Source organism: Anopheles coluzzii, chromosome 3 (genome assembly GCF_943734685.1).
Source record: "Anopheles coluzzii chromosome 3, AcolN3, whole genome shotgun sequence".
Classification (NCBI taxonomy): domain Eukaryota; kingdom Metazoa; phylum Arthropoda; class Insecta; order Diptera; family Culicidae; genus Anopheles; species Anopheles coluzzii.
The window spans coordinates 30,984,995-31,001,757 of NC_064671.1; the positions used below are offsets into that span (position 1 = coordinate 30,984,995).

Below are 16,763 nucleotides of genomic sequence, written 5' to 3' on the forward strand. Positions count from 1 at the left end.
TAACAACGGAATTCAAAAGCATCAAAATATAATATTTATAAATTGAAAAATTATAAATCTTGTAAAAACCAGTCTGTCTTCAGTACTTAATCTACCGTAATGTTTAATTTTTAAGGCGTTTTGCAGAGAAAAGGCAAATAACTAAAATTTTGTTAACCTATTGTTTGAAGAACTAACATAATTTTTTGTTATTTTTACGATCTTTTTGGCTGATTTTTTTAAACTGAAATAATAATTAGGTATTATTTTTCGTTGGGTTTTTTAGCTCTTTGCTCTTAATATTTAGATCAAAATCTTCTAATTCATTGCTGCTCAACTGACTAAAATGTGTCTGGGACGTTTTCAGTTGCAAAAATAAGTAGACAAATATAATTCTCTAGTTGTATTGAGTCCAAGATAGAAATGAATGAGAAAAACATATTCAAATAAATATGATTGTATGCATTTCGTTCCATTATGGCCAGGGCCGTGGGTATGTGTTAAAGAGCGGACAATACGGTCCATTAGACCGCTCTTAATATTCTAAACGTGTTGCATATTGCCATCCGCCCATACTTCTACCACATCCCACCAAAAGGGAGCCGTTTTTTTGCGGAACCTTTTTGCAAACTAAAATATGCATTTGGGTTCAACTTTTGGACGCAAACGACAAACGTTCATCACCGAAAAGCGTGAGAAAAAACGTACAACCCAAAAAAAAAAAAGAATCAACTCCGACCAAAAAACATACGTTTGGAAGTGGAGAAGAAACTAAAACCCCAGGAGACCACCGCCAGCCGGCCAATTGACGGCGCTTTTAGGGGGAAAAGAATGAAATTAAACAAACAGGCAAAATCAGCACACATCTAAACACCAGCACACACTCACACACCCTCCTTTTGCACCGAAAGTGGAGTGGAAGAAATAAAAAAAAGTATGTAAAAAAGGACGCGCCACCAAATCAGCGCACCATAATCCGCATAATTAACCGACAATGGGACGCAGCGCAACGCGACACGCACGCAACGGTGCGCACACAGCCAGCGTGTCTCCGGTTACGCCAGTTACCGGAACCGCCTGCTCCGCAGTGTAGTGGAAAAAAATGGCAACATCTTTAAAAAAATGCTCAGGGAGTCCTGTGCTGCCCGTTTGGCCAGGACGAAACTTGATCCAACCAAAAAGGCAAGAGGCATGTGCCCGCGTAAGACGCAAAGCATAAATCCGCTTTGGGCCTGGCACTTGGTAAAACTGGGAACTGCCACTTCCCAGCATCACAGCATGGTGCGGCCACCGCCCTCCTTCCGAGCCCTTTCAGTTCGATCCGACCACCGATAAACGTCATGTAAACAGACTAATTGATTGAAATTAGGTTCACGTGGCAGGGGCGCGTCCGGTTGCTGGCTGTGGGACCATAACCCCCCCGCGCTTCCACTTCCGTTTTCACTTTGTTTATAAAAGAGGAAACTCATGTGTGTGTGTCTGTATTGATTCACTTCCGCCTGCACGGCTTGATTTCGACACCGATTTTTTGTATTTTTTGTGTTATCTGCGCACGGGGAGTGAGAAGCATCTCGAGAAGCTGACATAGGCACGTGGCGCTACTTAAGCGACTTTGTGGATGTGTGTGAGTACAGGGAAATTGCTACAATCGCGGCTTCCAGGCAGGTTCATTATTTTGGATGGACGGCCAAACGATTAAAGCGGAGCGTAATAAAGCGTAATAACAACCTGTCACACCGTGTCAGACAAATGGTGCGTCAGGGCCAAACAAAACCACGATAATCACTAGAGGAGAGTGATGAAGGGGAAAGAGTTCACCAGTTTGCTATTGCTGGCTCGTGCGGGCGATTAGGATGAGACATTTGATGGAGGTGGATGAGAGAAAAGTCGCATTTAAACTGTATGAGTTAAATTATGTTGCCTTTTCTTCTTCAAACAGATTTCCACAGATGCATTTGAAAGTATTTCTACTTGTTCTACTTGGCTTCTTACGTCCTAGGCGAACATGCCGGCCGGTACAGGCGTTCGACACTTATTCAGTACCACGCATCCGGATAGTCAGTCCTTCCTGCGGGAGGACGGTTCATTCTAGACTTGAACCCACGATGGGCATGCTGTTGTTGTTCTTTGCGAAAATTGAAGCTTTTTTGTGACAATTTGGTAAATATATTAAATTTTGTCTATCTTGTAATACTACATTTTCCTATCTATTTGGTAATTTACGGCTTTTATCGCGAAACCAGGTTGGCTGTGAAATTTAAATTAAAGACGTGCTGGTCAGCCGGACCATGTTCCATCCGACTAGAACAGACAATAATCCAAAGGACACAGCCGGGGGATAACATGTCCATTTTCAGTGTTTTCCTAGTACTTTTTTAAGGATGTCCTAGATCTTTATACAGCGAAACTAACGGGGTTCGTCGCTTGTTGAGCAATCCCCTTTTGAGACTCTGTTTTGCACCTTTCGGACAAATGTCGTTGATTTTAAGTGATGGAAAATTACTTGCTAATACAGTGAACCCTCTCTTATTTGAGAGGCGATGGGACTGTCGAATAAGAGGGGTTTTCAAATTACAGAGGTGAAAAGTGAATGAAAGGTCCATCCAAACAAGAAAGAGACAGAACATTTAGTATGCAGCCTTAACTGTTGCTATAGGAAACTGCGAACAGGATTGCCAATTTGAGCATACATCATTCAATAACCATGGCAACACCATACACAAATAAGAGGGACACAGATTTCAGAGGTTTTCCAAATTAGAGGAACAAAAATGTACTGGAAATCAAGGGACTGTGCAAAATGTTCGAATAAGAGAGGTTTTTCAAATTGGAGAGGTGTCAAATAAGAGAGGGTTCACTGTATATTTGAAGTGTGTCAAACAATGGCCATCGGGAACTTACTTATCCGGCGCTACTGCCGATTTGCGGTCTTGGTTTGCCTCAGGACTGTACGAAACAGCTCACGTTCTTGCGGTCTTTGTCTGCCAGTCCGTTATCACGGTCTTAATGGCGGACGCCTTCACGCCATCTTGCCACCTCAGTTTGGGCCTATCACGCCTTCCCTGTCCTTGTGGATGGCCTAAAAAGACTTTACGGGCTGGGTCGTCCGTTTCTGTACGTACAACATAGCCAGCCTACCGGAGCCTGGCGAGCGTTATACGCTGTACGACAGTGAGGTCGCCGTACATCTCGTATAGCTCGTCATTATAGCGGCCAAGTATCCTTCTGAGCATCTTCCTCTCGAATGCGGATAAGAGGGTTTCGTCAGATTTGGACAGTATCCATGTCTCAGAGGCGTATATTAGTACCGGTACTATATAGGTGCTATATAGTCCCTGCTTCACCCCGTCGCGACAGGATCTTTGACGTGAACTGATTTTCCAGGGTGTAAAATGACCGGCCTCGTGGTACAGTCGTCAACTCGTACAACTTAACAACATGCCCGTCAAGGGTTCAAGTCCTAAATAGACCATGCCGCCATACGGGGTTAGGATAAACTATTATCCTGCTATGAGGAGAGTAATCCATAAGTCACTGAAAGCTTTAACCCTACAAGTGCTTGACCTTACAACGGTTGGTTGAGCCAAAAGAAGAAGAAGAAAAATGACCGGTTGGCAGCCCCCGCCCCACAGTCAATTTAGCATCCTTGCGCGCAAATCAGCTTTTTTCTACCATTCTATTGTCGTTGCTGACCTTTGACCCAATCCAGGTTAATTCTGGGACGACTTCAAAAATGCGTTCACCTATCATCTGTACGTCACGTCTACTACATAGGTTTGGATGATTTATTGGTAGGGCCGCTGATGTAGCCATCGGGAACGTTACTATATACTTTCAAAAGCAGAGCTCTCCCTGCAAAAACGCACTTTTTGGTATAAAAGTTACCGTGTTTGGAGATTACAAGCAATGTTACATCCACCGTAGCGGAATTACTAGAAGTGAAAAAGAAATTCCACCAAAGGAAAATAAATAATTGACTACACCTATACTAACTGCGCACGAACTTATGTATAGTCCATAAAAATTGTTTTCAATCTTTAAACCAGACATTGTACATTGTGTAACAAAATGATTAACTTTTATCTTGTTATAACTCGAACCAAATCCGTTCTTTAAACCTCTCCTAGTCTCATTCATGCTAAAAAATTGACCAAAAACTGAAACAACAACAAAAAAAGCAAATAAGGGGAAGAGATCTACATCCTTGTGAAGCCGTGCAAGGTGTGATGCAATTTAATTACAGCCCTCAACGGATGTAACGGTACACTCGAAAGTCGGCTCAAAAGTACCGAAATCTGAGATTATAGATAACCAACCAGCATTGCAAAGGGGTACTGCATAATTAGGTTTAATAACGAAAATTGCTCGGCACTCCCCCTCTGCCGGTATGGTACAACAACCGTACATGGCAGGATTGACTCGTGCCTGTGCTTAAGTTAAACGAACGATTTAGAGATAGTGTCCCATAAACGCACGGGTACAGTGAGAAGTACAGTAGGGAGAAAAGGTAACTTAATTTCGGACGCTTTGCCCACGCCAAGGATGATGGTGGCCTGATGGTGAATTAAATTTTCGGTTCTCTTTATTTATAACTCTTGCAAAAAACTTTTCTTGTTTTACAGCACGCGCGCGCACACACACACACATACACACTACTGGGCGCTAATTCACTTCGCCCAGTACAGTCCGCAGGAAAAAGGGGGAAGGGGCGGGAAATTTTACAATAGAAAAAGAACGAACAAAAAGCGAAATGCAAACGCGTTTAACATTTTCACAAACGCTTACACCACGCACGGGATGGTGGTATGCAGCCGTTTACTTTATCCCTTCACTCTTTTTTTGTTGCATTTCAAATTGCATTTTAACACTCTTAAGCTCACTCATTTACACAATGCACGCGCGCACAATCCGTTTTGTTTCATTTTACAATATAATCAATCATCCTTTTTTGTCCAAATTTTACTACTATTTCACACAAACATGGAGAGCTTAAAACGAGCTCTCCATCGGTTTTTACTACGCTCATAACACATCCTTATCATGCTGCACTTTGCATACGCCTCCTATCCGAATCATTCTCATCACGCTCTATTCTCATTTCACTATATCGCGGGTATCGTTGCACGCCTCATCCAAATGCTGCCCTCGAATTTAAGCAGCGGTAAAGTGGCTCCTCACCACCATCTTTCTAACATGTTGCGAAATCATAAAGCTTATTGAAAAAGTGAGTTTAGTTTGTTAGAAAGCAACGTAATGCCGTTAAACACACACACACACACCGACATTTGTATTGTATACAGACAGTTGCTGATGCGGCTTAGTGATGTAGTGTGATGATTACGCTGCTAAGTGGCGGCAAATTACAGTTGCAGATATAAACGTGCATATTATATTAATATCGTACGCGGAGTTTTGCTCTCGATTAATGTATCTAAACATGCATAACTATCATTTCCTTTCCGATTCCTGTGTGGTTCAGTTCACCTTTTGCTGGTCTCGTCGTTTTAATATCAGTTCATTGCATCCTTTTCCTTCCAGTTTTTTTGTTTGTTTGTTTCAGTCACTGTATTCAATCCTCTTGTTCCGTCTGAAGTAAGATCGAAGCTAAGTGTGGTAAGTGTTCGTGTGTTTTAGTCTCGACGAGCCTTACATTGTACTAGCAATCACCCAAGCCTCCCAAGCCGTTCATCGTTTAGTATATCTCATCGGTAAACTGTAATGTGTATGTAATTATCTCCAATAGTGAAAAAAACGGCCACAAACAGACCTGCTTGCGTTCATTTGCGCCTCGCGTAACACATATCAAGCAAACCTGATCTCATTTCCAATTAGCACTGTGTTTAGCCGATGCAGCTAGCTTCAGTTCTTTTTACTACAAGATATAGATATTTACATAAAAGTGATGTTGTTTTGTAAAACAGATTTCAAATATACGCGAAATCAATGCGCCAGAACAAACACGGCCAGTACGCGTAGTGGTGGTGGCGGCGTTAAGCGATCAATGCAGAAGTTGCAGATTAAAAAGCAATTAATGTAAGCATTTTACGTTCATCTCGTGTGCAAAAATCTCTTAGCATATTCATTACAACTAGCACTGCACAGCTCCGTCAACTATCGCTACCGCTAACAATTCGTCGCGGCTTGTATGTTACTATCGATTAATGTGTTGTTACCGCAAAAATCGGGTTTTTTTTTAAATACAAAATGGTAGAGAGTTTGGGTAATTTCTTTTTTCGAGGGCACAAAATACAAAACGACTGGAAGATTGGAAACGATCTCTCTCGCTCTCTCTCTCTCTATCTCTATCTCTTACTCTCTCTCTCTCTCTCTCTCTTCGAACAACTCACAATACACTTGGCTTGAATTTGAGAAATCGTTCACGAGGAAGTTGTTTATACTGTAAAAAGTAGTACGTTAAGGAAAAGGGTTTTTTGCGCAACTTGATCAACTTCATTTTAATGTGATTGGGTATTTCTTGCTGCTCCTGTCTGCTGCCATTATTGTCTCGCGTACATACGGTTACGGTGCATTCATTTCTTTGCTTTCTTGCTTCTCGTTGCGTGTGAAATCTTTATTATATATACTCTCTCTCTCTCTCTCTCTCTCTCTCTCTCTCTCTCTCTCTCTCTCTCTTTCTATACAATTATTATCCTTTCATAGCACGTTTACCTACATCATGCAACGGGTCCCGCGACCGTTTTCACTTACGCTTTATGAAACTATATAACACAGCATTTAATGGTCGTAACGAAAATCGACTGCTTTTAACAAATTATTTTCCGGACGTCAGCAACCAAACCAAAAATTTAAAAGCACAAACAATTTTTTAACGAACAAACCGACCATAAACCTTAAGCGAAAACAACGAAAAAAGATTACAACATTCCTTAAGCGGCGTTCGAAACTACAAATACACACAGGAGTGTGTACCTTGCGTAGTAGAACGTAAATTAAACGCTTGCTAAATACATATGCGCTACCTTTTGTATGAACGAAACGTTATCTTATCGCATACACCTTTTGCGGCCTGTACAAATGAGCCTTTTTAAGCAAATCCTCGAAAAGATTAAATTAAAAATGTACATATAAAAAAAACAATCTTGTGATGTATAGCCTTATCTTACATTTTCACACACGTGTTTGCTTCTTCAGAACGAAGAAAAATGTTAACAGAAACCTTTTTTTTTAATAATTAATCTTACTCAATGTTCCTTCATACTGCCACCAATCAGTAACGTTACGATTAGTAACATAAAATCTATATACAACTTATGTATGTGTATGTGCTTTCCTTTAAACATTCGTTTCATTACAATCCGATGCCCGGATGTTCACAATTAGTGGCCTTTTCATTTTCCGTTCCTTTTCAGTAGTAGCAATGTCCCTCTTTTACTTGCTCTCTATCCTTTATCTACTCGTTTTATACCATTTGCGATTAACTACTGCTGCCTTCTGCCTGCCGGTTTGTTTCAATATTTATCTCATCTTAGTCGAATTACAGTGAACAGTGTAAGGAGTAAGGAGCGAAAAAGTTTTCAATAGCTAACATTTGGCCACTTTCTTTTGTAAGTCATATCGAAGGGTGCGCCGGGGGGAAAAAGGGGGAACCCGCCCGAATAGCACCGAAAAAAAAACCTGTACGCAAACGGTATCGTTTGCCCCGCGACTAAAGCAATCGCAATGCATCGGTTGCATCGAACACGTTTGATTCTTGTTGCTCCTACTTACACTAGGACGTTTAACCCACCCAGGCAGCCCGGTCTGTTAGTGGTTGACGTTCGAAACGTCACGCCAGCTGCTCTACTGGAACTGAATACTCATTCACCTGAGTTTCCGTTTTGCGACAGAGTACTATTATAGGGTTATGTAGAAAGGTTTCGTTAAAGGTATTGCAATAAATAGATAGAAGCTTATCCCTCTCCCTCCCAGTGTGACGCTTTTCCACGGCCACGGATGGTCACAGCGCAGTGTGTCTTAGCAGTGGGGCGCGTTACGATTGATTTTGCTGCGATCTCGACTCAAACATTGCGGCAACGTCCTTAATGGAGATGGGAGGCGAGCAGCGGTCACGTCTAAAAGTATGCGACAGAAAAACGGGAAATCATTAGCACGGGCATTGTAATGTTTTTTAGATGAATTAATGCTTCCAAGAAATGAAAATGTTACTGTAACACACATATTAAAGTGCTTGTTATAAGGTGGTTTTGAGTTGCGCATTTTGCATCTGAGCATCGCCAAACTGTTGTGCTGTGTTATGGTTTAGTACACATGCGCTTACGTGCTGCAAAACCGTTGTGTTGGGAAGGATTTTTAATCTGAGAGGTTATTGTGTTTGAAGCATCAAGCGTGCGAGGCGTTTTTCCCAATTGTTAAAATGTATTAAAAGAGCTCTAATTACTTAAAAAATTATTCTAAAAAGTGAAAAATAAAAGAGTATAAATGGTACCTAATCAAAGAATCATGCAATGAAACACTTGATAGAAGATTGAAGAAAAACCGACATGCATTAAGGTTGCAAGTTACAGATAGATTGTGAAAGCCTACCCTAAACACACATGTAAAATCATAGGCGTACACACACAGTCGTGTCTGGTAAGGTTGTTGTGGTTTGCGTTTTCTTATTATGTGCAGGTGGTGGTAGTTGTTGTGAGGTGATTTGCCGAAGTCAACCATCTAGCTGTTTTGTGTAACGCTTTTTTGTGTGTAAAACACACACCGCGTGCCGCGTGCCATTACGTTAGTGACTGTGGTAGAGGAGAAGAGCTAAGCGTTTACTTACTGCGCACTGCTGCTGCTGGAAGAGTTGCTGCGCGTCACGACCACACCGCTTCGGCCATTGTTGAGACTGTGCCGCTGATCGCGCTGCTGCTGCATCGCGTCTTTACTGTCGGTGTTGGTCGTGATAAGCGGCGCAGCTGCCGGTGGATAGTCCATGCTACTGCGCTTCACATCGAACTTTTGTCTCGTTTTCAGCTCAAACTTGTTGTCGCACACCTGCGAGATGGAGGCATCGCCCGGACCGGCCATATTTGCCACTGGAGCCGGCGGTGGTAGATCGTTCTGGTTCTTCTCGTCGCTTATGCGCCTCGTGCGGATAGGACCATTCGGTGGGCGTAGCGCTACCGGCGGTTGCGTGGCCGTTGCAGCAACCGTGTTCAACGAAAGCGAGCCCACCTTACCCGCGATGGGATTGCAACCCGAATCACCCAGCGGAAACGGCCCCTCTGACGACAGCAATTCAGCGCGCGACTTGGACCGGAAGCGCAGCGAATCGTACTTCTTGTCCGCGCGGTCCGCTACCACGTCGCCTTCCTTGAACTCGCGCAGCTCGGATTTGGATTTCGATTTCAGCTTCCCATTGGCACCCCCACCATAATCTCCCCGTTCGCCCTTGAACGACTCCGAGCGATACTTTTCGCTCAACTGGTGCCGTCGCTCCTCCTTAATCTTTTCGATCCGCGACCGATCGAGCTTGCAGCTGCCGAGCATCTTCAGGCTGCTGACGCTGTTACGATCATCGTCAGCTCCGTTCGATTCTGCGGCCTTGCGCCCGCCGACCACCCGCATCAAGGGCGTACCGGTGGGCGAACCGCCAGCCCCACCACCACCACCGTCGTTCACATTCATGCAATCGGCACCGCCGTTGTTGGTGGTCCCGTCACTATAGTTGTACTGCACCAGCGATATCCGGTTCTCGGTGGTTGGCGTGATGCGCACGTTGAACGCACGCGCCTCTTTGGTGTCTTCGATTTTCACCGAGAGATCAAGCTTCATGTTCGGCGGCGTCGTCGCCGTCGTGTCGGTTGGGCTTCCACTGCCCGCTGTCTGCTTCTGGCCAGCACCGCCCAACTGCAACGCCTTTGCGCGGCAACACTCAGACGCCGCTTTGCCCTTGTTGCCACCACCATCATCGGCACCGTTTACGTCCACATTCTCCACGCCCGTCGGGGCACCGCCAGCACCTAGCGGGGGCAATTTCTTTGGTTGATTCATACTGCGCGGCCGTGCCGAATTGGACAGCTCGAGCGACTTTCTCCGGTTCGGATTGTTCTCGTTCAGAATGTTCCTTTCCACCTCCGGAATCTGCTGACTGCTTTTGTTCATCGCGGTCCCACCGACAACAACGAACCCGCTGCCACCCTCCAGCCGACCCCGACCACTGCCAAACTCTCGCACGAACGCATTCTCGTCGAGACTCCGGGTAAAGCTTGCGAACGCAGCCCGATCTTCCTTTGCACCGGCCGAACCGTTGGCCGATTTGTTGCGTATCGTGACCCGCTCGCTCGCCCCATAATTGCCATTGTTGAGCGACGATCGGAAATGATGATTGTGACCCCGATTGATGCCCCCGAAATCGAACGGTGGCGTTACGTCCACCGGACTGGTTTCGAACTTTGTCGCCAGCTGCTTCACGCTCACGACCGGCTCGACCGCTTCCGATGTGTCCAGTGTCATCGGTTTCGAAGCTTTCGGGGATACCGTCAGCTCAATCTTGGGCGGTATTTCAATGCGGTACTCCATTTCGTTGTCCAAATCGCTCCGATCGGCACACAGCGACGAAAACTCATCCTCTGTGAGGACGGACTTGAGCGTGTCCGTCGCCGGGTTGTTCGTTGTTGGCGGCGAGCAGGACTGCACGGCGTTGGACCGTTCCACGTTTTCGTACAGCGGATGAGCGGGCTTCTTGCGCAACTCCACATTCTCGTACAGCGACACGTCCGTGTTGTCAAACTCCAAGCTATCCTCGTTTACGTCCGACATCGGCACATCGTCGCTTTCTTCCTCGTGCATGGGGATGGCGTCGTTCGCTTTCGGCTTCACATCGCAGCAGTGCTGCGGCCGGGTCACAATTCCATCGCTTTCAGCAACAACAGCAGCATTACCACTGCCACTCTCGTTGTGATTGTTATTAATGCCATCCTCAACGGCGGAGCCTGTGCGGTGCAGATCAGGTACTATTCGCTGTGCGGCCGCCATCGCCTCACCGTTGCGCTGCCCCTCGATTGGTCCCGCTTCGCTCTTCACGAGATGGTTCACCTCCGACACGACGTTCTTCAAAAACTTCACCTGCTCGTACACCATCGTCTCGTCGAAGTTTGTCTCGAGCAGCCGCTTTGAGGGCGAAACATCGTCCATCGTGCCTTCGTTACCGTCCTCGTCCTCTTCCGCGGTCGGTACGAGCACGTTTTCGTAGATGCTGCGCCGCTCGCGCTGGTACTCCTCTTCCGCAATCAAATCCGCACTGGCAGTGCCGGTTCTTGTTGGCGGTGGCGAGCACGAGCGGAACACGCTTCCTTCCTGCTCTTTGCGCACGGGCGAGCGCACGTTGTACGTAATGTTGATGGTAGCCTTAATCGGTGTGCCGGGCGATTTGGCCTTCTGACTGAAGCTGGTCATTTCCACAGCCGTGGCCTCGTTTCCGGCCGCCGCCGCCCCATTCGTGCCACCTCCGCCGTTCGGGGACAGCTCGGGGTTAAGGTTTTGGTAGCCGAAGTCGCTCGGCGTCAGCGATTGACTAGTGTTGGTGGTCGTGTTGTCCGAGGTGAAGTTGGTCGACCCGGTCAGCTTGGTGGAGGTGCCGCTCAAATCGAGCGACAGCTCCCGTTTCATCGCTTTCAGATCGTGCTTTCGGGCCGTGGCCGACCTAACGCCAGCGTTTGCTCCTGCACCGTTCGGTGAATCGTCGACCGGCGTTTCTTTGGCATTTGGATGGGCCGCAAAGCCACCGGCAATGTCCATCTCGTCGTACACGGGCGTGGTAATGTTGCTGTTGCTCGTCGTGTCGGAACTGGTCGAACCGATCAGCAGCGAGTAGCACGGGCTCGGCACCGGCGGCGATTGCGGTGTGCTGGCCTTCCCGGACGACGGTGCTGATGACGGTGGCGGCGGCGGTGGCGGATGCACGGTCGTCAGCTGCTGCTTCGCCTGCCCGTGATGATGGTGATGGTGGTGATGGTGATGATGGTGGTGCGATGGAGGGAACAGCTCCGGGACCGTCCGGCGCAGCACGTTCTCGGAACAGCTGCGCGGCACGACCCCAGCCGCCTGCTGACCGTGGTCCCGTGGTTCGCCAGCGCCATCAGCACCGGCGCCACCGCTGCCAGCCGGGCCGCGCCCGACCTCCGTGCCGGGATGGTGGTAGCTGTAACGGCCAGGATATTTCGGGGGTTTCGATTGACCGGAAGAAAGCAGAAAACTGGAAAACAACAAAAAGAAACCGGGAGATAGAATCGAAGTAGGGAGGCCAACTCAAACGCACGAAGGAAGGAGAAACGGGGGAGGAAGGGTAATGTCTAAACGTAACAGATATTATGCTAAACGGGGAGCTCAGAACGGAAGGTAGGAAAGCAAGCTGCACAACATGCGCTAATGGATAGAGAAAGAGAGGAAATTTTAAAAGAAAACACGAGAGATAGAGAGAGAGAGGTAACGATGCATTTCAGCAGATGACCCCGGAAGCGCTGAAATGAGCCCAATTTTGTCCGCTGTCACGTGAAGCCCCTTCCCATTACCCTTTGGTCCTTTGCGAGCGCAGTGGCAAACAAAATGGATGGCCAATATTTACCTTTCGTACAAGGAACTTTCGTTTTTCTTCAGCCCAACCACATCCATAGTGGCCGGCTGGGGTTGGCTTTGCTCGTCGACGCTCATCGATTGAACCTTTTCCACGACCGAGCTGGTGGAGCCCGCGTTTTGCAGGGACGCTTTCTCCTTTCTGGTCGCCTTTTCCTTGCCACCCGAGCCGGGGTAGCTGAAGCGCGTTTCCTTCACTGGGGAGGAGTTGAACTTTCCGAACTGCGCGTACTGCGGACCGGGATAGGAGTTACGCAGCCCGACTGCGAGCGTTTCATCCTCGTGCTGGTCCTCGGATGAGTCCTCCTGCTGGGGTGGTTTGTGAACCTGTGCGCTGGTGAAGATGGTATTCACCACCGTCGTGCTGGATGTGGTCGAACCACCCTGTGGCGCACCGTTCAGCCCGATCGAGGTGTGTTCGGGCGTGCTGCAATCGATGAACTGAATGTCGCTCAGCTGATCCTCCAGCTTGTAGCGCTTGCAGAGGCTTTCGTCATCTTGACTGGCGCCGGCAGAGGAAAGGGACGCCATGTTCCACTGCTTGGCGGAAGCTTCCTGCGAAGGGCTCGGTATGTTCAGACGCGGTTGCTTCTTCGGGCTGGGGTTCACGCTGTGCCCGCTACCAATGTAATCTTCCGGCCGTGCTCGCAGAGTCCGTCTTACCGACTGCAAACAAGCGAACAAAAATTGCAATTAGTAAACACGGTAACTAATAATAATTAACACAACCATACTGACCTCCTTTGCAACCTTTGGGCTGCTCACAAGACTCTCGCTTTCGGAGAATATTCTCATCTCGGGCTCCTCCCGGTCAAAGTTTAGCCCCAGCTCGGACAGCTCACGCGACGGACAGGTGACAACTGCACCGCCGCTTGCCGTCCCATTGGCCACCGTTCCGCCGCGGATCGGCGACTGCAGCAGATCGAAGTACGAGTCGTGCGAAACCGATCGACTGTGGCCGGCGGTGCGCAAGCTATCGACCGAATTCGACCGTACACAGTTGCTGTCAATGGCCAGGTTCTTCCCGTCGAACAGATCGACACCGGATGAAAACAGTAAACCTAAAAAAAGGAATCGTTTGTACATTAATTTTCTCAACTTCAGAACGGTCGATTTTTTTGGGAAACAACTTACTTTTCGCCATCTTATCCAACAGTCCGCTCGAGCTTTCCTTAATACTGACGCTGCGTCGATGGTCCGTCTCCTTGTCTTCGATCTCCGCCAGGCTCGATCCACCGATTTCCGGTTGCATTGCTGAGCTGACCATTGGCGCGTTCTTGTCGGACGAGGCCGCCGCTGCCATTCCTCCCTTAATATCACTATTGCTGTTGGACTGTCGGGGCTGACGAGTAAAGATTGATTTCCACGAAGAGTGGGATTTTCGTTTGTTCCAGCTCCTAAAATCGACAGTGAAGACAGCATTAGCAAAGCAGTGAATTTCACCTGCACAATGCACCTCAACTTACCTCGGCACTGGCAGCACCGTGTGATACTTGTCCGGCAGGCTGGAGGGACCCCCGCCCACCTCAATGTACGACCCGATGTGCGTCGACGGGTTGGTGATGTTGATCGGAATCGTCTTCTCGCTCTGCTCCATGCAGTTCTTCCGTATGCGGGCCTCCTCCAGGCTGAGCAGCTTCGCTCCACCCACGCTCAAACTCTTCGGCCGCTCCATCGAAAGCGACAGCTCCTGCTGCTCGCTGCCCCCGCCGTAGTTCTGCACACTGTTGCTATCGCTCAGCGAGTTCGGCTGCGATTCCACGTAGTGGCTGCCAAAATCATCCGCCGTGTCGTCGAAAATTTGTTCACAATTGCTGATCAAATACTCCGTCACCACGGCCTGCACACCGACCCCTCGCAGGGCCGCCACCCCGCCCGACTCCAGGGCCGGACTGCGCAACAGGTTCGGTGCCCAGACGATCGCAATATTTCGCTCCGTCATGCCCGTGTTGGCCGAGTGGCGCGCAATCTTGAACAGATGCGTCGCCAGATACTTCAGCGTGCGGTAGTGCGGCGGCGGCAGCTTCTGTACCGTCTGGCGGATCAGCCGCAGCTTCAAATCGGTCGGCGCGTCCAGCCGCGTCTGAATCGCCTCCACAAAGTGATCGTACAGCTGGTACGTGCACAGCGGGTTGGGCAGCTCGCGGAAGTACATCTTCAGCAGCGAGCTGACCGCGTGTATATCCTGCCGAATGTCCGGATGCGTCAGATCGGGAATGCGCTCCTCGTCGAACGCACGCCGCAGCTTCTGTATGTTGGACGTAATGCCCGACAGCCGATAGATCCCATCCACGATGCCGTACTCCTCGATAAACTCCGCACAGCACTTCAGCACCATTGGGATGTCCTGCCCACTGTTCAGCAGATGCTCGCCCAGGTCGCACGAAAACACCCGCTCCTTGTAGATGCCGCTCTGCTTCAGCCGGCGGCGCGACGGCCTCGACAGAATGAAGCTACGGAAGAACGCAATCAGCTTGCCGTGCTTGCGCAGCACCGGCTTCGTCGGCGACACGGCCAGCGAACCGACGAGCGGCGCCGGGAACGGCATATGCCGCGGCACCTTGTCCCCGATCGTCGCGACGCAGCTCTGCGGGAAGAAGCCCACCTCGTACTGGTTCTTCTGCAGGTGGCTCTTCTTGCCCCGCCACCAGATCGACTCGGCCGGGCTGGGCATATCGATCACCGAGATCATGTCGCCCACCTCGATCGAGATTTCATCGCATGCCTGCGCCACGTACCGCCGCACACCGTAGGCCGCCCCAACCGCGGGCGTGTTGATGCAGCGCATCGTCTGCTCGTCCGCCACCGGCAGCCGGCGCCCTTTGTTGTCGATCTGCAGCCAGGTCAGTACCGGGCCGCACGTCATCGCGTCCGACGCAATCATCGACAGGCGGGCCAGGTAGGTGCCGACCAGCTTCTCCAGCTGCTGCTGCTGCTCCTCGCTGGTGCTTCGCTCCATGCGCTGCTGCTCCGCATTAGCGTCCGGGAGCGCTAGCAGCACTTCGCGCAAATTCTCCAGCTCGCTCACGCGCCGATCGTACACGCACCGGTGCAGCATCTCGTCCAAGAAGCACATGTTCTCGTACGAGCGCTTGATCATGAACGGGTCCGAGCGGCCGGCGGTGACGCGTATGATAAACCAAACATTACTACCACCCTTGGTCGTGCTGGTCGTCAGCGGGCCTCCTGCTCCTCCTGCCGGCCCGGCGAGCGAGTTCGTCTGGGAGGTGTTGAGATCGGAGGCCAAGCCAAGCTGCGAGTCGCTACGCTCGTCGCCCTCGAGCTGTACGGAAAGGTTGCCAAGCTGTACGCGCTCATAATGGAAGTGGGCACATTCTTCTAGCTTCGGGAAGCGGCAGGACTGCAAAATGAAAGATGAGGAGATGAATATGAGCTGAGTGTGATAAAGGGGTAGCGTTTCTAAGCGAGAGGGTGATTGGAATGGATCTAAAATGATGCCGGAAAGATTACACTAACAAGCTACAGCTTAACGGAAAGCTTAATCATTTGATTATAATTTAAAGATGACAATTGAGAGGACACAAGCTCATTCCCGGTATGCCTTTTGTTATGGCAAGAATGGTCCAAATGGAATCATATTTCAGAAGATTATAGCGTAATTTATTAAGCGCTCTTCAATAAACAGCTGTATAGCCTCATTAACGATAAAAGACTGACATTTAGGACGCTGCATTAAGATGCAGAATGAGTCGTGTTACCGGCATTCAAATCGTAAATAAGGTTCACAAAATAATTTAACAATGATCAGCCTTTTGGTAGACAAATTTTTCATGTAATAAAAATCGCTTCTCATGGTCGAGTTCTCGAACCAACAAGCGTCGGAACCGATGGGGCATGGATTAACAAAGAGAAGCTACAATCACCCGACCCGAAGACAACCCTCATTTACATTTTGACCACCACATGGTGAGATGGCCATATTTTATACACTCACTGAGCATTAGCAGCCAGAAATCAGTTCCGTTCTTTCAACGAGCTGCCCCGAAGGAAGATGGGTAACAGCATAAAATGAAACTCCCTCCCACACCTCCAGCAGAACCTTGCCTTCGGGCGGAGTGTTGGATAGGAGAGCAAACAACCGAAGCACACTTGCACTGAAAAGTAATTAAAATCGTTTCAATTTTTCCACACCCACTAGCCGGGGCACAGGCGAGAAACCCGGACGGTCCAAAGCAGCCGGAGAATGGCGT

The 16,763-nt window shown here is 48.8% G+C and overlaps 1 protein-coding gene across 1 annotated transcript in view; it reads right to left on the minus strand.

The window, feature by feature from the left end:
- Positions 1–4,543: 4,543 nt before the first annotated feature.
- The window catches only part of LOC120960048 (GTPase-activating protein CdGAPr), a 79,732-nt gene continuing 67,512 nt past the window's right edge, over positions 4,544–16,763 (minus strand). The window contains exons 4-9 of the mRNA XM_040383956.2: positions 14,019–15,913; positions 13,687–13,949; positions 13,291–13,613; positions 12,545–13,218; positions 8,759–12,175; positions 4,544–8,051 (exon numbers count right to left, since the gene is read on the minus strand). Coding sequence (XP_040239890.2) covers positions 7,970–8,051; positions 8,759–12,175; positions 12,545–13,218; positions 13,291–13,613; positions 13,687–13,949; positions 14,019–15,913 — 6,654 coding nt within the window. The 3' untranslated portion in view covers positions 4,544–7,969. The remainder of the gene's footprint in view (positions 8,052–8,758; positions 12,176–12,544; positions 13,219–13,290; positions 13,614–13,686; positions 13,950–14,018; positions 15,914–16,763) is intronic.